This window comes from Salvelinus sp. IW2-2015, linkage group LG1 (assembly GCF_002910315.2).
Source record: "Salvelinus sp. IW2-2015 linkage group LG1, ASM291031v2, whole genome shotgun sequence".
NCBI lineage: Eukaryota > Metazoa > Chordata > Actinopteri > Salmoniformes > Salmonidae > Salvelinus > Salvelinus sp. IW2-2015.
The window spans coordinates 44,760,296-44,777,726 of NC_036838.1; the positions used below are offsets into that span (position 1 = coordinate 44,760,296).

The 17,431-nt window shown below is 41.1% G+C and overlaps 1 protein-coding gene across 3 annotated transcripts; it reads left to right on the forward strand.

Moving 5' to 3' along the window:
• The first annotated feature begins 705 nt into the window (after positions 1-705).
• LOC111968289 (interferon-induced GTP-binding protein Mx2) lies at positions 706-11,843 on the forward strand. Of its 3 annotated transcripts, none has more exons than XM_070445134.1 (12): positions 706-788; positions 5,032-5,169; positions 5,343-5,497; positions 5,638-5,776; positions 5,902-6,100; positions 8,980-9,058; positions 9,314-9,436; positions 9,521-9,659; positions 9,983-10,141; positions 10,822-10,898; positions 11,047-11,340; positions 11,438-11,843. In XM_070445134.1, exons 2-12 carry the CDS (start codon positions 5,064-5,066, stop codon positions 11,660-11,662), a joined length of 1,695 nt encoding a protein of 564 aa, XP_070301235.1. In that variant the 5' UTR covers positions 706-788; positions 5,032-5,063; the 3' UTR covers positions 11,663-11,843. The 3 variants fall into 3 exon arrangements, with proteins under 3 accessions (XP_070301235.1, XP_023849593.1, XP_023849594.1); XM_023993825.2 differs by lacking the exon at positions 706-788 and adding an exon at positions 2,354-2,619; XM_023993826.2 differs by lacking the exon at positions 706-788 and adding an exon at positions 2,372-2,619 and having other exon boundaries at positions 5,348-5,497.
• Positions 11,844-17,431: the final 5,588 nt, after the last annotated feature.

A 17,431-nucleotide genomic window follows, 5' to 3' on the forward strand; every position in this document is an offset into this window, starting at 1 on the left:
TTTCGGAATAAAGTAAAAGTTGCCAAAAATATTATTTCTAACGTAATGATGTGGGAAATGGTCAGTGGGGAGATGTAGAAAACAAATGTCATATTGTTTTTCCTTTTGTGATGTTATTAAAAACTGTATGGACCAAATACTGTAACTTGGAAAGGATACCCACTTTATCTGTCAAGCTTCCATCCAATATGTCGGGCATAGGATATGGTAAATGAAGGAGGTATTTTTGTTAAGATATGAATGTGATTTTAGGAGTCATAAGAGATCACTTCTAATCATATCCTTTACACATTAAGTAGCCATGCCCCGAGTGAGGTCGGAACGCCCCTTTTGACCAAGAGTGCATAAAGGCATCAACCTTAAGACCAGGAAACGTGAGGCAGAGAGCTGCACGTTTGGATTGGTTGACGCTTTGAACCTCAACAGGAGGTGAAGAAATTAACTCACCTTCCATTGGACCAGAGAGATCTGTACATCGTGGTCCGAATCCTGAATAACAACACAAGCAGGAAGAGGCGAGAAGCTCACCTCAGACAATCACTGGTACAGCTGATTAGCTGTCATAAGTCAGATATCGAGAAAATCGAGTCTAAGTGAGACTATCCTACTACGCTCATCACCAATGGGAACCAGTAACATGGCTGGTTATCTTCCAGAGTGACCAACAGAAGAAGACGGGAAAGGGGAACCCCTTTTGGACAATCAGAGCCATATAGCTAGAAGGCCAACAACTTTCCGAGAAGGCTTGGTTCCGACCGAGATAAACGACGAATGAAGGCATTTCACAAGTAAATACATTCATGGTCTCTTATTCCAAACGGGCGGTGGTTTGTGTGCAAAGTATATGGTGAATGGGAGAATAGTTATAGAATGTGTCCCTTTTTCTCTGTCTCTCTCTTTTTCTCTCCTCTCCATCTCTGTGTAATAAGCCATCATATTTTGTCAGTCCACTAGCGATCTTTGTCTCATGTAAAGGGTGTATGTTTATTCTGTGTTATTATTTAGTTAGCTAGTGTTGATGATACGTTACTAGCGAAATGAGACCAAGTCAAGACGCTGGACAGGGTGGATCGGTATTTAGTAAGACAGTTTATTCAATGTAAAGATATCTTAGCAAAGCGTGCTGCACGGCCCCGTTCTGTCTGACTCGTATGGAATCGTCGGAAAAGAGGCCCTAAACATATTGTGCAGATTATATATGCAGTAAATGACGTAGGTTGAATCTGGTAGTCTGGCCTTCTGATTGGTCGATCTGGGTCGTGGGTAGTCCTGTTCGGGCCTGATGTCGACGTTCCATTGGCTATTAACATAGTTCTTTGTCTTAGAGTCTCAACCTTGAGCAGAATGCGTGTGCGTTTTGTTTTAGCAGGGGCCTGTTCATGGGGGAGGGGAGTGTGTGTGGGTCTGTGGTTATTATCATTAAGGGTACGAAGTGTGGGGGTATAGAGGGGGATGGGTGCATGTTGTGTCAAGTATAGCTTGTGTTGAGAAGTTGTTAAAACAAGTTGCCAGTATCTATTACAATTTCTTACACTAGTAAATAAATAATTCTACCAATTTGTGTGTATTTGTGTAGAATTATGATTTGATAAGAGGTAATGATTAATAAGATGACTTTATAGATGAAATGAGTAAAGACCTTATAGAGTTTAATTCGGGAGATGGTAACTCTCTATACCAACTTCTTCCGTGGTGCCCCAAATCCTAATGAATTTTTACATTATTAATTTAATTGGGTAGTAATTAAATGTAGTTAGTGGATTAAATAAATAAAAGTAATCAGATTAATGAAAGTAAAGTCACAACACCGTCCTAGACTCCCGCATCTGTCCGGTGCATACTTTAGCATCAGTTCGAAGTCCCTCTACACCTGCACCCCCAGAGGCGTCAGGTCTCTTCACTGCCCGGAGGAGGAATTCAGCCATGTTGGTTCCGACCTGTCTATTAGAGAATATGCTTATAAAATGTTGAACCAATAACAATAAGACACATGGTAAACTCACGCGTGCACACACACAAACAAAATGTGACCTTTCCTATTGCTCAGAAATGCTATACTCATAAATCTATCGCTGTGTGCATGATGTTAATCTGCATATTGTTGAGTCTCTGCCTCTTTGTCCGTGGTTTACAGTTTAAGACATACTTAATATTTCACATCAACAATTACAGGCTGCAAGTCAATTAATTACTTTCTGGCCTCAGGATGGTTTAGCTATTGAAATTTGAAAATTTGAAAAATGTATGTAAAATCGCGTGAGATGAAACACTCAGGTTACTTCGGTGTTGAAGAAATGAAAGTGAAACTCTATTATGGTTAAGAATCGTTTCCCAGGGATTACTCTTTCTACAGAACCTGTCAAGCCAGTAGTCAGTTGCAGTGTAGTCAGTTGCAGTTGCAGTGTATTAACCGTTTTTTATCGCAAATCATGAATTATACACTGAACCAACATTATGAGGAGAAGGTGCGTCCAAGTATTGACCTCATCGACTCTCTACGCTCTCTTGGTGTGGAGAAAGACCTTGCGCTGCCAGCTATCGCCGTTATAGGGGACCAGAGTTCAGGGAAGAGCTCTGTGCTGGAGGCGCTATCTGGGGTGGCTTTGCCAAGGGGGAGCGGTGAGTGATAATTCATGAACATTCTGTATGTGCATAATTTATCGTGTAGTTTATAGTGTTAACAGTGCCTGTAGTTGTTGTTTTTCTACGTAGTGTACATGTTGATAGTGTAAATTATGTGTTTATTGTGGCTTCATCATGTCAAACTCCTGGTAGGTACATGTTTATTTTTTTGTACCTTTATTTAACTAGGCAAGTCAGTTAAGAACAAATTCTTAATTTCAATGATGGTCAAGGCACAGTGGGTTAACTACCTTGTTCAGGGGCAGAAGACAGATTTGTTTTACCTTGTCAGCTCGGGGATTTGATCTAGCAACCTCCAACACTCTAACCACTAGGCTACCCTACCGCCCCATGTGAATGCACTTGGCGAATAAACGTTACTTAGATTCTGATGAAACAGGTGAGATGAGGGCAGTGGGAAAGTAGGCCCCTAAATGGCAGGTAATCCAATAAATAATATGAGTACTCGGCCAGTATGTTGCAATCAACTTTACTGAACAAAAATATAAACGCAACAATTTAATGGATTTTACTGAGTTACAGTTCAAATGAGGAAATCAGTCAATTGAAATAAATTAATTCGGTCCAAATCTATGGATTTCACATGACTAGGAATAAAGATATGCATCTGTTGGTCACAGATACAGGATCTCATCACTGTATTTTTGTGCATTAAATCTGCCATCTATAACATGCAATTGTGTTTGCTAGTTTCTATGTTTAGTTTCTGATGTTATAGTTGATATGTACAGTGCCTTTGGAAAGTATTCAGACCCCTAGACTTTTTCCACATTTTGTTAGATTACAGCCATATTATAAAATTGATTAAATTGTTTTTTCCCCTCATCAATCTACACACATTACCCCATAATGACAAAGCAAAAACAGGTTTTTATAAATGTTTGCTCATTTATTAACAATAAAAACTGAAGTATCACATTTACATAAGTATCCAGACCCTTTACTCAGTACTTGGTTGAAGCACCTTTGGCAGTGATTACAGCCTCGAGTCTTCTTGGGTATAATGCTACATGTTTGCCACACCTGTATTTGGGGAGTTTCTCCTATTCTTCTCGGCAGATCCTCTCAAGCTCTGTCAAGTTGGATGGGGAGTGTCGCTGCACAGCTATTTTCAGGTCTCTCCAAAAATGTTCGATCAGGTTCAAGTCTGGGCTCTGGCTGGGCCACTCAACATCATTCAGGGATTTGTCCCGAAGCCACATTGTCTTGGCTGTGTGCTTAGGGTCATTGTCCTGTTGGAAGGTGAACCTTCTCCCCAGTCTGAGGTCCTGAGTGCTCTGGAGCAGGTTTTCATCAAGGATCTCTCTGTATTTTGTCCCATTCATCTTTGCCTTGATCCTGACTAGTCTCCCAGTCCCTACCGCTGAAAAACATCCTCACAGCATGATGCTGCCACCACCATGCTTCACCTTGGGGATGGTGCCAGGTTTCCTCCAGACGTGACGCTTTGCATTCAGGCCAAAGAGTTCAATCTTGGTTTCGTCAGGCCAGATAATCTTTTTTATCTTGGTCTGAGAGTCTGTAGGTGCCTTTTGGCAAACTCCAAGAGTGCTGTCATGTGCCTTACTGAGGAGTGGCTTCCTTATGGCCACTCTACCATAAAGGCCTGATCGGGGGCCCTTCTCCCCCGATTGCTCAGTTTGGCCCGGGCGGCCAGCTCTAGGAAGAGTCTTGGTGGTTCCAAACTTCTTCCATTTAAGAATGATGGAAGCCGCTGTGTTCTTGGGGACCTTCAATGCTCAGACATTTTTTGTAACCTTCCCCATTTCTGTGCCTACAACACAATACAGTCTTGAAGCTCTACGGACAATTCCTTCAACCTGATGGTTTGGTTTTTGCTCTGACATGCACTGTCAACTGTGGGACCTTATATAGACAGGTGTGTGCCTTTCCAAATCATGTCCAATCAATCAAATTTACCACAGGTGGACTCCAATCACATTGTAGAAACATCTCAAGGATGATCAATGGAAACAGGATGAACCTGAGCTCACTTTCGAGCCTCATAGCAAAGGGTCTGAATACTTATGTAAATACGGTATTTCTGTTTTTTTATTTTTAATGCATTTGCAAACATTTCTAAAAACCTGTTTTCGCTTTGTCATTTGGGTTATTGTGTGTAGATTTCTGAGGACATTTTTATTTATTTAATTCATTTTAGTATAAGGCTGTAACTTATCAACATGTGGAAAAATTCAAGGGGTCTGAATACTTTCCGAAGGCACTGTAAGTTGATATTCTTATCTCTTTTTTCTTCTCTCTCTCACTCCTCTTCTTCCAATGAACTCTCTGACAGGTTGATGTATATGGGCTGTTTTTCTCTGGGTTTCTTGCAGTTTCTTTAATCTCTTTTACACTCTCTAACTCCTCCCCTGTCAACCCTGACAGGTATTGTAACACGATGCCCTCTCGAGCTGAAGATGAAGAGGAAGAAAGAAGGAGAGGAATGGCACGGAAAAATCAGCTACCATGACCGCGAGGAGGAGATTGAGGACCCCTCTGATGTGGAGAAGAAAATTCGGAAAGGTGGGTGTGGTCACTGTCATTGACCCACTTTCATTACCTCAAGTGTCTAAACTGAGTCACTATTCTTCACTAACATATTATTTTCATGTATACCTAAAACCATTAAAAATATCATTAACTGTTGGTACAGTTAACTATTTCTAAGGCACCTGTATTCTTGTTCCCCCCTCCAGCGCAGGATGAAATGGCAGGTGTGGGGGTGGGTATCAGTGATGACCTCATCAGCTTGGAGATTGGCTCTCCTAATGTCCCAGACCTCACACTCATCGACTTGCCAGGCATCGCCCGGGTAGCTGTCAAGGGTCAACCTGAGAACATTGGGGAACAGGTACACCCTTCCACCCCACCCCCAATGTTAGTGGGGAACCACTGTTCATTTGTCACCCCAGTTTTAGAGCAGAAGCCAAAATGACACGTATCCCCCCCACCACACGTTATGTACAGTATAATAATCTTTGGCATTTCCAGATTAAGAGACTGATACGGAAGTTCATCACGAAGCAAGAAACAATCAACTTAGTGGTTGTGCCATGCAACGTTGACATTGCAACCACAGAGGCTTTGAAGATGGCACAGGAGGTGGACCCTCAAGGTGGAAGGACATTAGGTATTCCACCCTTTATTATTTACTCAACTATTATGAAGCAAGCTCTTGTGTAATGGTGATTATAAACCATGTGGACTTGTGTTGACTTTAATGAGTGAGACTTGTGTGTGTTTCCCATTGAACAGGCATCCTGACCAAGCCTGACCTGGTAGACAAAGGCACAGAAGGGACTGTGGTGGACATAGTTCATAATGAGGTTATCCCCCTGACTAAGGGCTACATGATAGTCAAGTGCAGGGGCCAGAAGGAGATCATGGAGCAAGTTTCACTGACCGAGGCCACAGAGAGGGAAAAAGCTTTCTTCAAAGAGCACGCTCATCTCAGGTTGGTCCTCTGGGTTGAAGTGTGCTTTAAGTCTGGTACACAGAGGGCTGACAATTAGTCAAGAACATTCTGCGGCCAATTATTGCTCTTTACCCCACAAGATAACAAGATTTACAAAAGATTCCATCCAACGAGCCAGACCATCTTAAGCATGAAACACACTGAGAATCTGAGACCCTATAGACTGCCGATAGGTACTTATCACAGTATGAGGCCGTTCCTTCTCTTGCTAGAATAAAATACGTACCAGCTGTGTACCGACCTGGTACCGATGAAACTGCAGTTTCTACTTGTAGAATTGCAATGCTCAGCAGTGGCCGACAACTTTACTTTGAGCCAAACAGAGAGCATGGACCTCCACGTGGGGGAGGCGACTGGACCCTTACGAAGAATGATTGCAGTCAGTGCAGTTTAACTGCAGTATGCTGCAAATACTGCGTTCAAAATAACCCAGTTTTTTTTACTGCAGTAATTTTGAAGTGTAGCTGCAGTTACAGTGCAGTACACTGCAGTTATTCTGTAACGACTGCGTCCAAAATACTAAAGTCGACTGCAGTTACTGCACTTTTACTGCAGTTTCAAAACTGCTATAATTTTTGTGGGGGGAGTGACAAGAAAAAATAAAAAATAGGGCACTTTTTCCAGTCTCATCCACCCTTTTCATGAGAATTGTTCTTCAAGCACAAAACAAAGGAGTTTTGTGCTTGAATATGTTTTTTTTTTTAGGTTTGATCATGCGCACTAGCTTATTAGTTAGCTTCCTAACTGAGCAAGGCAGTCACACACACCTCATATGAAATGAAGGGAGTGGTAATAAGTGCAGCACAATGCGCACAACACTAAATGCTTTACCAAGCTAGCTATCTGGCCACTATAGCCAGTAACATTATAGTTAAATCACAATGGATATGTTTCCATGAAGCAGCTGCCTGTAGCTGGATGCCGAGTATCAATGCAGTGTCATTACTTTACCTAGCTAGCACAACAGGTAGCTAGCGAATCATGCTAACTATTTAGCTATCGTTAGCCAGGTAGCTAAAAATGTATCTATGGGCAGTATGCAATTATGGAGAGTGAATTAAAATATTGCTAGCTTGTTATCTAGCTGGTGCCATCTGGCTAGTATCAACAAGGGCTTTCTACAACAATAGCAACATTAGTGCAGCTAGCTATTGACCAGACCAGTGGTTCCCAAACTGTGTATAGTCCTGTACCCCTTCAAACATTCAACCTCCAGCTGCATACCCCCTCTAGCACCAGAGTCAGCGCACTCTCAAATGTTGTTTTTTGCCATCATTGTAAGCCTGCCAGACACACACTATATGATACATTTATTAAACATAAGAATGAGTGAGTTTTTGTCACAACCCGGCTTGTGGGAAGTGACAAAGAGCTCTTATAGGACCAGGGCACATTTGCTCTTTATTTAACCATCTTACATATAAAACCTTATTTGTTCATCGAAAATTGTGAATAACTCACTACAGGTTAATGAGAAGGGTGTGCTTGAAAGGATACACATAACTCTGCAATGTTGGGTTGTATTGGAGAGAGTCTCAGTCTTAAATCATTTTCCACACACAGTCTGTGCCTCTATTTAGATTTCATGCTAGTGAGGGCCAAGAATCCACTCTCACATAGGTATGTGGTTGCAAAGGGCATCAGTGTCTTAACAGCATGATTTGCCAAGGCAGGATACTCTGAGCGCAGCCCAATCCAGAAATCTGGCAGTGGCTTCTGATTAAATTAAATTTTCACAAAACCGCATGTTGAAATTTCGATGAGGCTCTCTTGTTCACGTATCGGTAAGTAGACTGGAGACAGGGCATGAAAGGGATAATGAATCCAGTTGTTTGTGTCATCCGTTTTGGGAAAGTACCTGCGTAATTGCGCACCCAACTCACTCAGGTGTTTCTCTATATCACATTTTACATTGTCCGTAAGCTTGAGTTCATTTGCACACAAAAGATCATACAATGATGGAAAGACCTGTGTGTTGTCCTTGTTAATGCAGACAGAGAAGAGCTACAACTTCTTAATCATAGCCTCAATTTTGTCCCGCACATTGAATATAGTTGTGGAGAGTCCCTGTAATCCTAGATTCAGATCATTCAGGCGAGAAAAATCACCCAGATAGGCCAGTCGTGTGAGAAACTCGTCATCATGCAAGCGGTCAGTAAAGAAAACTTTAAGCTCGTCTCTCAATAAAAAAAAACATGTCAATACTTTGTCTTTGATAACCAGCGCACTTATGTATGTTGTAAAAGCGTTACATGGTCGCTGCTCATATCATTGCATTGTGCAGAATAGACACGAGAGTTCAGGGCCTTGCTTTAACAAAGTTAAACTAGATGTTTTACTAGATGGTTGAATTAAATTTTTGGCAGTGAAACGAGGCTACTCAGGCGAGAAAAAAACCTGTTGGAAAAAATAAATGGACTGTTTAAAAATGTGAAGAATAGTTTTTTTTTTTTTTATCAATAATTTTTATTTGGCGTACCCCCAACGGCATTGCGCGTACCCCAGTTTGGGAATACCTGGACTAGACCATAAAGCAACACACACAGACATGCATTGCCAAGCAACACTACTGCCTCCTTCTGGTTTGAGTTATTTGAACAATTCTGACTGGCTAATGACTTCAAGGTCATTGCTGTGTGAGCACAAAAGAGATTGACTTCGACATTCTGTTCAGAGTTGCTAAGTATTGTCGGACGGAAAACGTCTGACAATCCTACCGGTGTGTCTGAGTTGTTAGGCTGTCTCCCCTATCATTTTCAGATCTGTGTTATTGTTGTTGTCTTATTGTCTGACAAATGCATCAACATTCTCTGAAAGGTTTGCATTGTGTTTTCACATTTTCTCTTTCCTTTATGTAGCACACTTTATGATGAGGGGCATGCCACCATCCCTAAACTGGCGGAGAAATTAACTATTGAACTAGTGAAACATATCGAGGTGAATTCCTCTTCCATTACATTTGCTGCACATTATACTATACCTTTGTTTTTTAATTAATGGTCTCTTGTTGTTTTCGAGTACCCAGTTGGATTGTGGATGAATGAAAAAAACTGATACACAAACATGTTTTGTGTAGGATTTTTAATTACATTATGATGTCCCTGTACCTCTCTGGCTTTATGTGAATATACAGTGATTATTTGCACGGTGTATTGTTATATGCCTTGTTTGAATGTCTTTCTTTGTGTTTAGAAATCCATGCCTCGTCTAAAAGAGCAGATTGAGGAAAAGCTGGAGGAGACACGCACCGCTCTGGAGAAATGTGGTACCGGACCCCCTGAAGACCCAAAAGAACGGCTGTATTTTCTGATCGATGTGAGTCCCTGAAGCTCAAAGCAATCAAAGTCCCTCATTCTTAGGATACACTGACACGTGATACTTCCTCTTTCCGTGTGGCAGAAAGTGACTTTGTTCACCCAGGATGCCATTAACCTGAGCACTGGGGAGGAGCTGAAAAGTGGAGACATCAATGTCTTCTCCACACTCAGAACAGAGTTCGGGAAATGGAAGGCACACCTGGATCGCTCTGGAAAGAACTGTGAGTACACAATTCTCATACACCAATCAAACATTGGCCATAAATACTGGGTCAGGAAGTTTGGTAACCGAGATTTGCCATTTATGTCAATATGTTTTCTTTTCCTGCATCATCCATCATCAAAATGTCAAATGTAGTGCCCAGATATTTCAAGACAAACAAAATATCATATCAAGGTTGTAGATTGTTAACATACTGCACTAAGATGTATAAAAATAATGTAGCCTCATAGCATCTTTCTTGTGAATCTAAAATGACATTGAATGCTTACACTCACACGTTTAGGTTAAGCAACAGGATAATGTGGATGCCTCATATTGCAGTTAATAAGAAGATTGAAAAAGAAGTGGCTGATTATGAGAAGCGGTACCGTGGAAGGGAGCTCCCAGGGTTCATCAACTACAAGACCTTTGAGGTGATTGTGAAGGATCAGATCAAACAACTGGAGGAACCAGCAGTCAAGAAGCTGAAAGAGATATCAGGTATAGTATTGAGTACATAGATCTTTAAAAGAGATATATATATATATATATATATATATATATATATATATTTACTTATCCTGAAACCCAGTCATTGGGTTTGATTCAACTATAAAGACACCAAAATGATTTAAATTTTCCCACCCAAGAATGTAGTCTATCTTTGAGTTTGGTAGTAGTTTTGAGTCCTACCGATGTCAGATCTTAGTTTGACCAGTATTGTCGCAGCAAAATGTTCCTGCAGCAACAGGATTTTAACGTTTAGTCCATAATGTTGCTTGATTGGTGGTTAGGCTATTAGCCGGCCAAAATTAGGCTACATGCAAAATGCCTATTTGTTTATTTGGATCTCCATTAGCTTTTGCAGAAGCAGCAGCTACTCTTCCTGGGGTCCACAAGAAACACATAATATGACAAGTAACAAAATAGTCATACACTGATAAACAAGGACAGTCACAGGAATGTTAAATACAACAATATACAAACAATACAAATAAACAATTATGTGTGCAATACCGTTAATATAACCTTGTGTTATTGTGTGTTTTCAGTGAATTTATGTAAATCATGAAGCTCATCTGCATTTCCTGCTGTGCAGGAAAATTCTTAGCAACAAAAGAGTGATCAAATTAAGATCCTACATCTGTATGTATCACAGTGGTGTTTCTTCCCTTTTCTAGATGCTGCTAGGAATGCGTTCATACTGCTGGCTCAGAACAGCTTCACAGGTTTCCCTATCCTCCTGAAAACAGCAAAGGTAACTGTTTTCATAACTGTTTCTATATACTTTTCCATATTCATGTCACGATTTAAACCTAAACTAAAATTGCCACAGCTGGCCATCAAGTTAAACCTAAACAAGATGCGGAGATAACACATTGAATAACTCGTTTTTTGGCCTTCAGACTAAGATCGAAACCATCAAGCAGGAGAAGGAGTCTACGGCTGAGTCCACGTTGAGGACTCAGTTCAAGATGGAGCTGATAGTGTACACACAGGATAGCACCTACAGCTATAGCCTGAGGAAGAGGAAGAGGGAGGAGGAAGAGTTGGAGGAGGGAGAGTTAGTTAAAAATCCTCCCCTTTCTCTTGGGAGTCAGAAAGGGTTCTCTTATGTCTCTGTAAGGAGTACTGTCAACAGCACTGACACCCATGCTACCCTACGGGAGATGATGCTGCACCTCAAGTCCTATTATCATGTAAGTCAGGAGTATTTACAGTAGGCTACTGTTAAAGGAAGTTTATTGTCTCATGCCCAAGAGCTGATACACTCCTCCTCGTTTTTTTCTTTGACAGATTGCCAGTCAGCGTCTGGCTGATCAGATTCCCATGGTAATCCGCTACATGGTGCTGCAGGAGTCTGCTTCCCAGCTGCAGAGGGAGATGCTTCAGACTCTGCAGGAGAAGGACAAAATCGAGCAGCTGCTGAAAGAGGACATCGACATCGGCAGCAAGAGGGATGCACTGCAGAACAAGCTCAAACGTCTGATGAAGGCACGCAGCTACCTAGTGGAGTTCTAGTTTGGACAGCTGCTTGTTAACATTTAGGATGGTCTTGACTAATTTCAGATAGCATGGTTAATGGAAGTAGGCATTGGGGTTTGGGGTAGATTCTGTTATCTAACTTATAAAGTTATTATGCAATCAAGTTCTTTGTTATCGTTTTTTGTTGATAATATTAAACTCAAAGGCAGCTAGCCTACCTGGTGGAGTGGAAAGCTCCCTGATTGCACTTCCTTCTCTGTTCCCAAATGCTATCTTGTTATTACAGTTTTTTTTGATTGCTTAAGCACGTTTTTCAAAACAGGGCCCGTGTTTTCAAAACACTACACACAATTACCACAACCACACACCCAATTAGCAAAACACTACAGATCCTTTTGCAAAATTAAACACTCTTGTTAAAAACTATACACTTCTTTTTAAAAACCACACTTTGTTACCATATGAAACACACACGTTTCACATTACTATACTCTGTTTGCACGAGTTACACTCTGCTGTGATAAACCTAAAACACTTTTAGCACTTCTACTTCCCTATGATTAGAGTAGGCTACTATCAACAAAGTACAAATATAATGTCAATTCACCAACACTACACAAGACCAATGTTGCAGACTGAAGAAACTCATTTATTTCTCAACACGCCCAAAATGTTGACATGGAGATTCATAATACTGTAACCAAACATCACTTTACGTATTGTAAGTTCAAAAAAATAACTAGACATTGTCTCTTCGCCTAGCTGGATCTGGCCAGAGAATTTCATCAACATCGCAGGCAATGTTGTCATTAGCAGACACCTTGGAAAGAAACGTCTTGAATGACGAATCCATCCTTGCATTGCTGCTACCTCCATCTGGTCACAGGCCTCCTCCATGGCTTGGAAGAGGGGTACCTCAGCCTGGAGACGGAGATCATATACATTCCACCTCCATGCCGAGAAAAACTCTTCTATGGGGTTGAGTAATGGAGAGTATGGTGGAAGATATAGGACGGTGAAATGTGGATGTTGCTGAAACCAGTTCTGAACCAGAGCAGAGCGGTGGAAAGACACATTGTCCCAGACAACAATGTATTGCATATTTGATTTGATTTGCTGCTGTTATGTTGTGCAATTGGTCCAAGAATGTAAGTATGAGTGCTGTGTTGTAAGTGCCCATATGGGCATGGCGGTGGAGGACCCCATTCTGTGTAATGGCTGCACAGAGTGTTATATTACCCCGACGTTGCCCTGGGACATTGACTATAGCCCTGTGGCCAATGATGTTTCTTCCCCTCCTTCGTGTTCTCATCAGGTTGAACCCAGCCTCATCTGAATGAACTCATGCTGGATCTCCTCTCCATCCATTCGTAAAACTCTCTGAAAAACAGTGTCAGGCAAAATTGTGTAGTTCAGTGTAGATCTAGTATACATATTACAGTACAGTAAAAGATTATGAGACAGTATGCAAGATCACTGCTAAAGTGAATACATACCTCTGCATAATCATGCCGCAGTCGTTTCACCCTTTCGGAATTGCGCTCGAAAGGCACTCGATAAATTTGCTTCATTTGAATATGTTTTTTTTTTAGGATGCGTGCCAGTGTTGATGTTGAGACCTGATGGATATCGTTGAAAATGGCGTGGTTATTGACAATGTTAGCTTGGAGCTGCTTGAGTGTTATAGCATTGTTATACAATAGTACAGTAATTTCACAGGAAAAGGTAACAGAAGTGCTGATAGTGCATAGAATACAGTACTGTAAGCAGTTACTGAAACCGTGCAGATGTTTTTGATATGATGATATTTTTACAATACCTATTTTCCAGTCGAAATGTTCTCATCACACTTGCCACTGTATATCGGCTTAGATTTGGCTGTACTCGCAGTCCAGCCTCCCTCAGCGTCAGGCCGTGGTTGACAACGTGGTCAACCAGTGTTGCGCGGATCTCATTTGTCAGATTCGGTCCTCTTTGAGCACCTTCTTGTCTTCCTCTTTCTCTTCCTCTTCCTCCCCTTCCTCCTCCTCCTCGTTCTCCTCCTCGTCCTCCTCGTCCTCCTCGTTCTCCTCGTCGTCCTCCTCGTCCTCCTCCTCGTCTTACTCTTTCTCTGACTCTTTCCATTGTGCTTGAAGACCGATGAGCTCACCTGCTGCTTTTTATAGTGCTTATACACCTGATTGGTGTGTCTACAATTAAGCAAACGAGTGTTTGCACACCTGATGACTGTGTTGAACCAATTGGTTGGACGGTGTGGTAATTTGACAGTCAGTGCTTTGGTATTGCAAGGACGTGACTTCATGATAGATTTTTGTGTGTAATGTATGTTAAGTGTGTTTAGTGTTTTGCAAATCACTGTGTGTAGAGTTTTGCAACAAGTGTGAGGTTGACAATGTGCTTATAGTTGTGCAAATATGGGCTGATGTTTTGCTTCTTGAGTGTAAGGTTTTGCTAATAGTGTACTACTTATAATTTTAGTGTGTAAGCAATCCAAAAAAACTGTAATAGGCAATGTATAATTTATTTCTGATATTTTCACTTGTGGGTTATAGTTTATATTTCTGGAAAAATATATTTCATTGTTATTTAACGTGCTTCCTCTTTATTATGTTTGGATGGGCCTGTGGGGACCACAGAACATCAACTTACCCACTGGGCAAAAACGGCTTGAATCAACATTGTTTCCACATCATTTCAGCCCTTGTGAAAAATCCTATAGGATTAGTGATTTTTTCAATCGTGATTTTTTCAATCTCGTCACCTCTATCAGATTCCTTTTGGAATCCTATTAGAATACTTTTCTACAATTGGAAATAAAAAGTAATCATATTGGATTCTATAGGATTCTCACAGTCCTATAGGATTTTGGAATCCTATTGGAATTATATTGGACAGTTTTTTTCCTGATGGGAATCAAAAGTAATCCTATCAGACCCTATACGATTCTTGCAGTCCTATAGAATTTTGTATCACCTCTACCAGAATCCTATTGGAATCCTATGCTGGACTACTTTTTTTCCTATTGTTTTTTTTTTAACAATACAAAACATCGACAAACAAACACAGACGCAGACAAACATTCACATCACCCCACTAACCTGCTCACACCCTCATCTCCAGCGCCCACCTCAAATGGCACCATTTTGTTTCTCTCCGTCGCCCACACTCTTTCAACATTTAGATTACAAGTATTTCGCTACACATCTGCTAAACACGTGACAAATACAATTTTATTTTATTTTATTAGATAATAAAGCATTTGACCTTTCCATCGTGTTAACGATGCAGGATTGATTGTTTTTTCAGGATGATTGACAAGAAAAGCATCGTCCAACCAATCGGGTATCTCACAGAAACCTAATTTGCCATCTCTTGAAATATGCAGACAGACGGATATTTTTTTATTTTTTATCCTATAGGTTTTTGATAAGCCTTGTAGGATTTTGTCACCCCAATCAGAATCCTATTAGAACATTTTTTCATCGTCAGATGCAGAGCCGTCAAACCCTGTCTGCAGATGAAGAGGTCCCAATGAATGTCCCAAGAGAATAAGGGTACATCCTTGTATACCATGGATTATACACTGAACAAAAATATAATGTAAAGGGTTGGTTCCATGTTTCATGAGCTGAAATAAAGATCCCAGAAATGTTCCATACGCACTAAAAGCTTATTTCTCTCAAATGTCGTGCACAAATTTGTTTACATCCCTGTTAGTGAGCATTTCTCCTTTGCCAAGATAATCTATTCACCTGACAGGTGTGGCATATCAAGAAGCTGATTAAACAGCATGATCATTACACAGTTGCAGCTTGTGCTGGGGAAAATAAAAGGCCACTCTAAAATTAGCAGTTTTGTCACACAGCACAATGCCACAGATGTCTCAAGTTTTGAGGGAGTGTGCAATGGGCATGCTGACTGCAGGAATGTCCACCAGAGCTGTTGCCAGAGAATTTAATGTACATTTTTGCTTCTTCACCTGCAGGATTGTCTGATGGGTGGAGGGGGGGGTGGGGGGGGGTAATGAAGGGCCTAATGAATTTATTTAAATTGACTGATTTCCTTATATGAATTGTAACTTTGTACAGTATACGTGTACCTATGTTACAGTTTAATAGTCACACAATGTTATAACTTATTACAACTGGGGCAGGCCAACCCTGCTAGGTATGCACATTTATTTTCCAGCCCAGCACTAACAGACCTGATTCAATGTATCAAACCTAATTAGTTAATAATCAAGTGTGCTATTGCTGGTCTGGAACAGAAGTCTGTTCACCCAGTAGATCAGGATCAACTTGTTTTTTTTTCACCTGAAATTATGCTTTAATAATAATAGCCTACTTTTTACTAAGACGTCTAACCTTAACATATGAGTTAGCTTACTTGTACACTTTTAAATTACATGAAAGTGTTGATTTTCTTTTCAAGTTTAGTGTTGAAATTGAATTGCTTTAATTGCTTACACAGCTGCCAACACTCCTCTGTCCCAGCTGTGGCATTCTATTACCCTTACGTCCCTGTTCCTGTTGCAAAAGTACTTAGTGAGGCACCTTTCAGATCATCCTTAATAGTCCTCTATCTAATCAGTCACTTAAGGTCATTCATCTTATGTGAAGATGGACACTCTTATCTGGTTTCCCTCTCTGCTGACTGCCATCCAGCAGGCCCAGCCTTCACAGCCTCCCTATCAACAGCAGGCTGTCTTGGCACCAGCTCCTGCCACATGTCACGTTCCTGACCTATTTCTGTTAGTTTGTTGTATGTGTTAGTTGGTCAGGACGTGAGTTTGGGTGGGCATTCTATGTTGTCTGTTTCTATGTTGGTTTAAGGGTTGCCTGGTATGGCTCTCAATTAGAGGCAGGTGTTTGGCGTTCCTCTAATTGAGAGTCATATTTAGGTAGGTTGTTTCACAGTGTTCGTTGTGGGTGGTTGTCTCCTGTGTCAGTGTTTGTCGCACCATACGGGACTGTTCGGTTTGTGTTGTACATCGTCATTTTATGTGTAGGCTATTTTCCCTGTTCGTGCGTTCTCGTGTTTAATGTAAGTTCGTCGTTCAGGTCTGTCTACTCCGTTTGTTGTTTTGTTAGTTTATAGTGAAGTTCGTGTTTTCGTCTTGTCTTTAATAAATATTATGTGTTCACAACCCGCTGCGCCTTGGTTCCCTCAATACTCCTCCTTTTCGGTTGAAGAGGAGGAGGACCACCGTTACACCACAGCCAAAGAGCTCTGAGAGTCCGTGATGGAAACAGGTAATTGTTAATATATGGCACACACTTACTGTTTGTGTGCTGGCCAATGCGATTTTCGTTTCTCTCACCAGAACCCACCTCAAATATCTTTGACATTTTCAGAAAATGTTCCTTGATCGCAGAACGCCAATTTTCATCAAGGCTGAAAGGGGCCAATTTCGAAGTGGGTGTCCTGTGTGTGTAACGGTTGTCGTCGGTGGAAGGAGAGGACCAAAGCGCAGCGTGGTTAGTGTTCATCTTATTTAATAAATCCAAAACTGAACACTTCAAATACAAAACAACAAAGTGAAAACCGAAACAGTTGTCTGGTGCAGACACACAAAGACTGAAAACAACCACCCACAAAACCCAACAGAAAACAGGCTACCTAAATATGGTTCCAAATCAGGGACAACGATTGACAGCTGCCTCTGATTGAGAACCATATCAGGCCAAACACAGAAAACCAACACAGAAATAGAAAACATAGATTACCCACCCAACTCACGCCCTGACCAACTAAAACAAAAGACAAAACAAAGGAACTAAGGTCAGAACGTGACAGTGTGGTTAA

Coding starts and splice junctions, on each gene's coding strand:
- LOC111968289 (XM_023993825.2), top strand. CDS start 2,430: ATGAATTATACACTGAACCAACATTATGAGGAGAAGGTGCGTCCAAGT. Junction 2,620..5,031: donor GGCTTTGCCAAGGGGGAGCG/GTGAGTGATAAT, acceptor CAACCCTGACAG/GTATTGTAACACGATGCCCT. Junction 10,899..11,046: donor TCCTCCTGAAAACAGCAAAG/GTAACTGTTTTC, acceptor TTTGGCCTTCAG/ACTAAGATCGAAACCATCAA.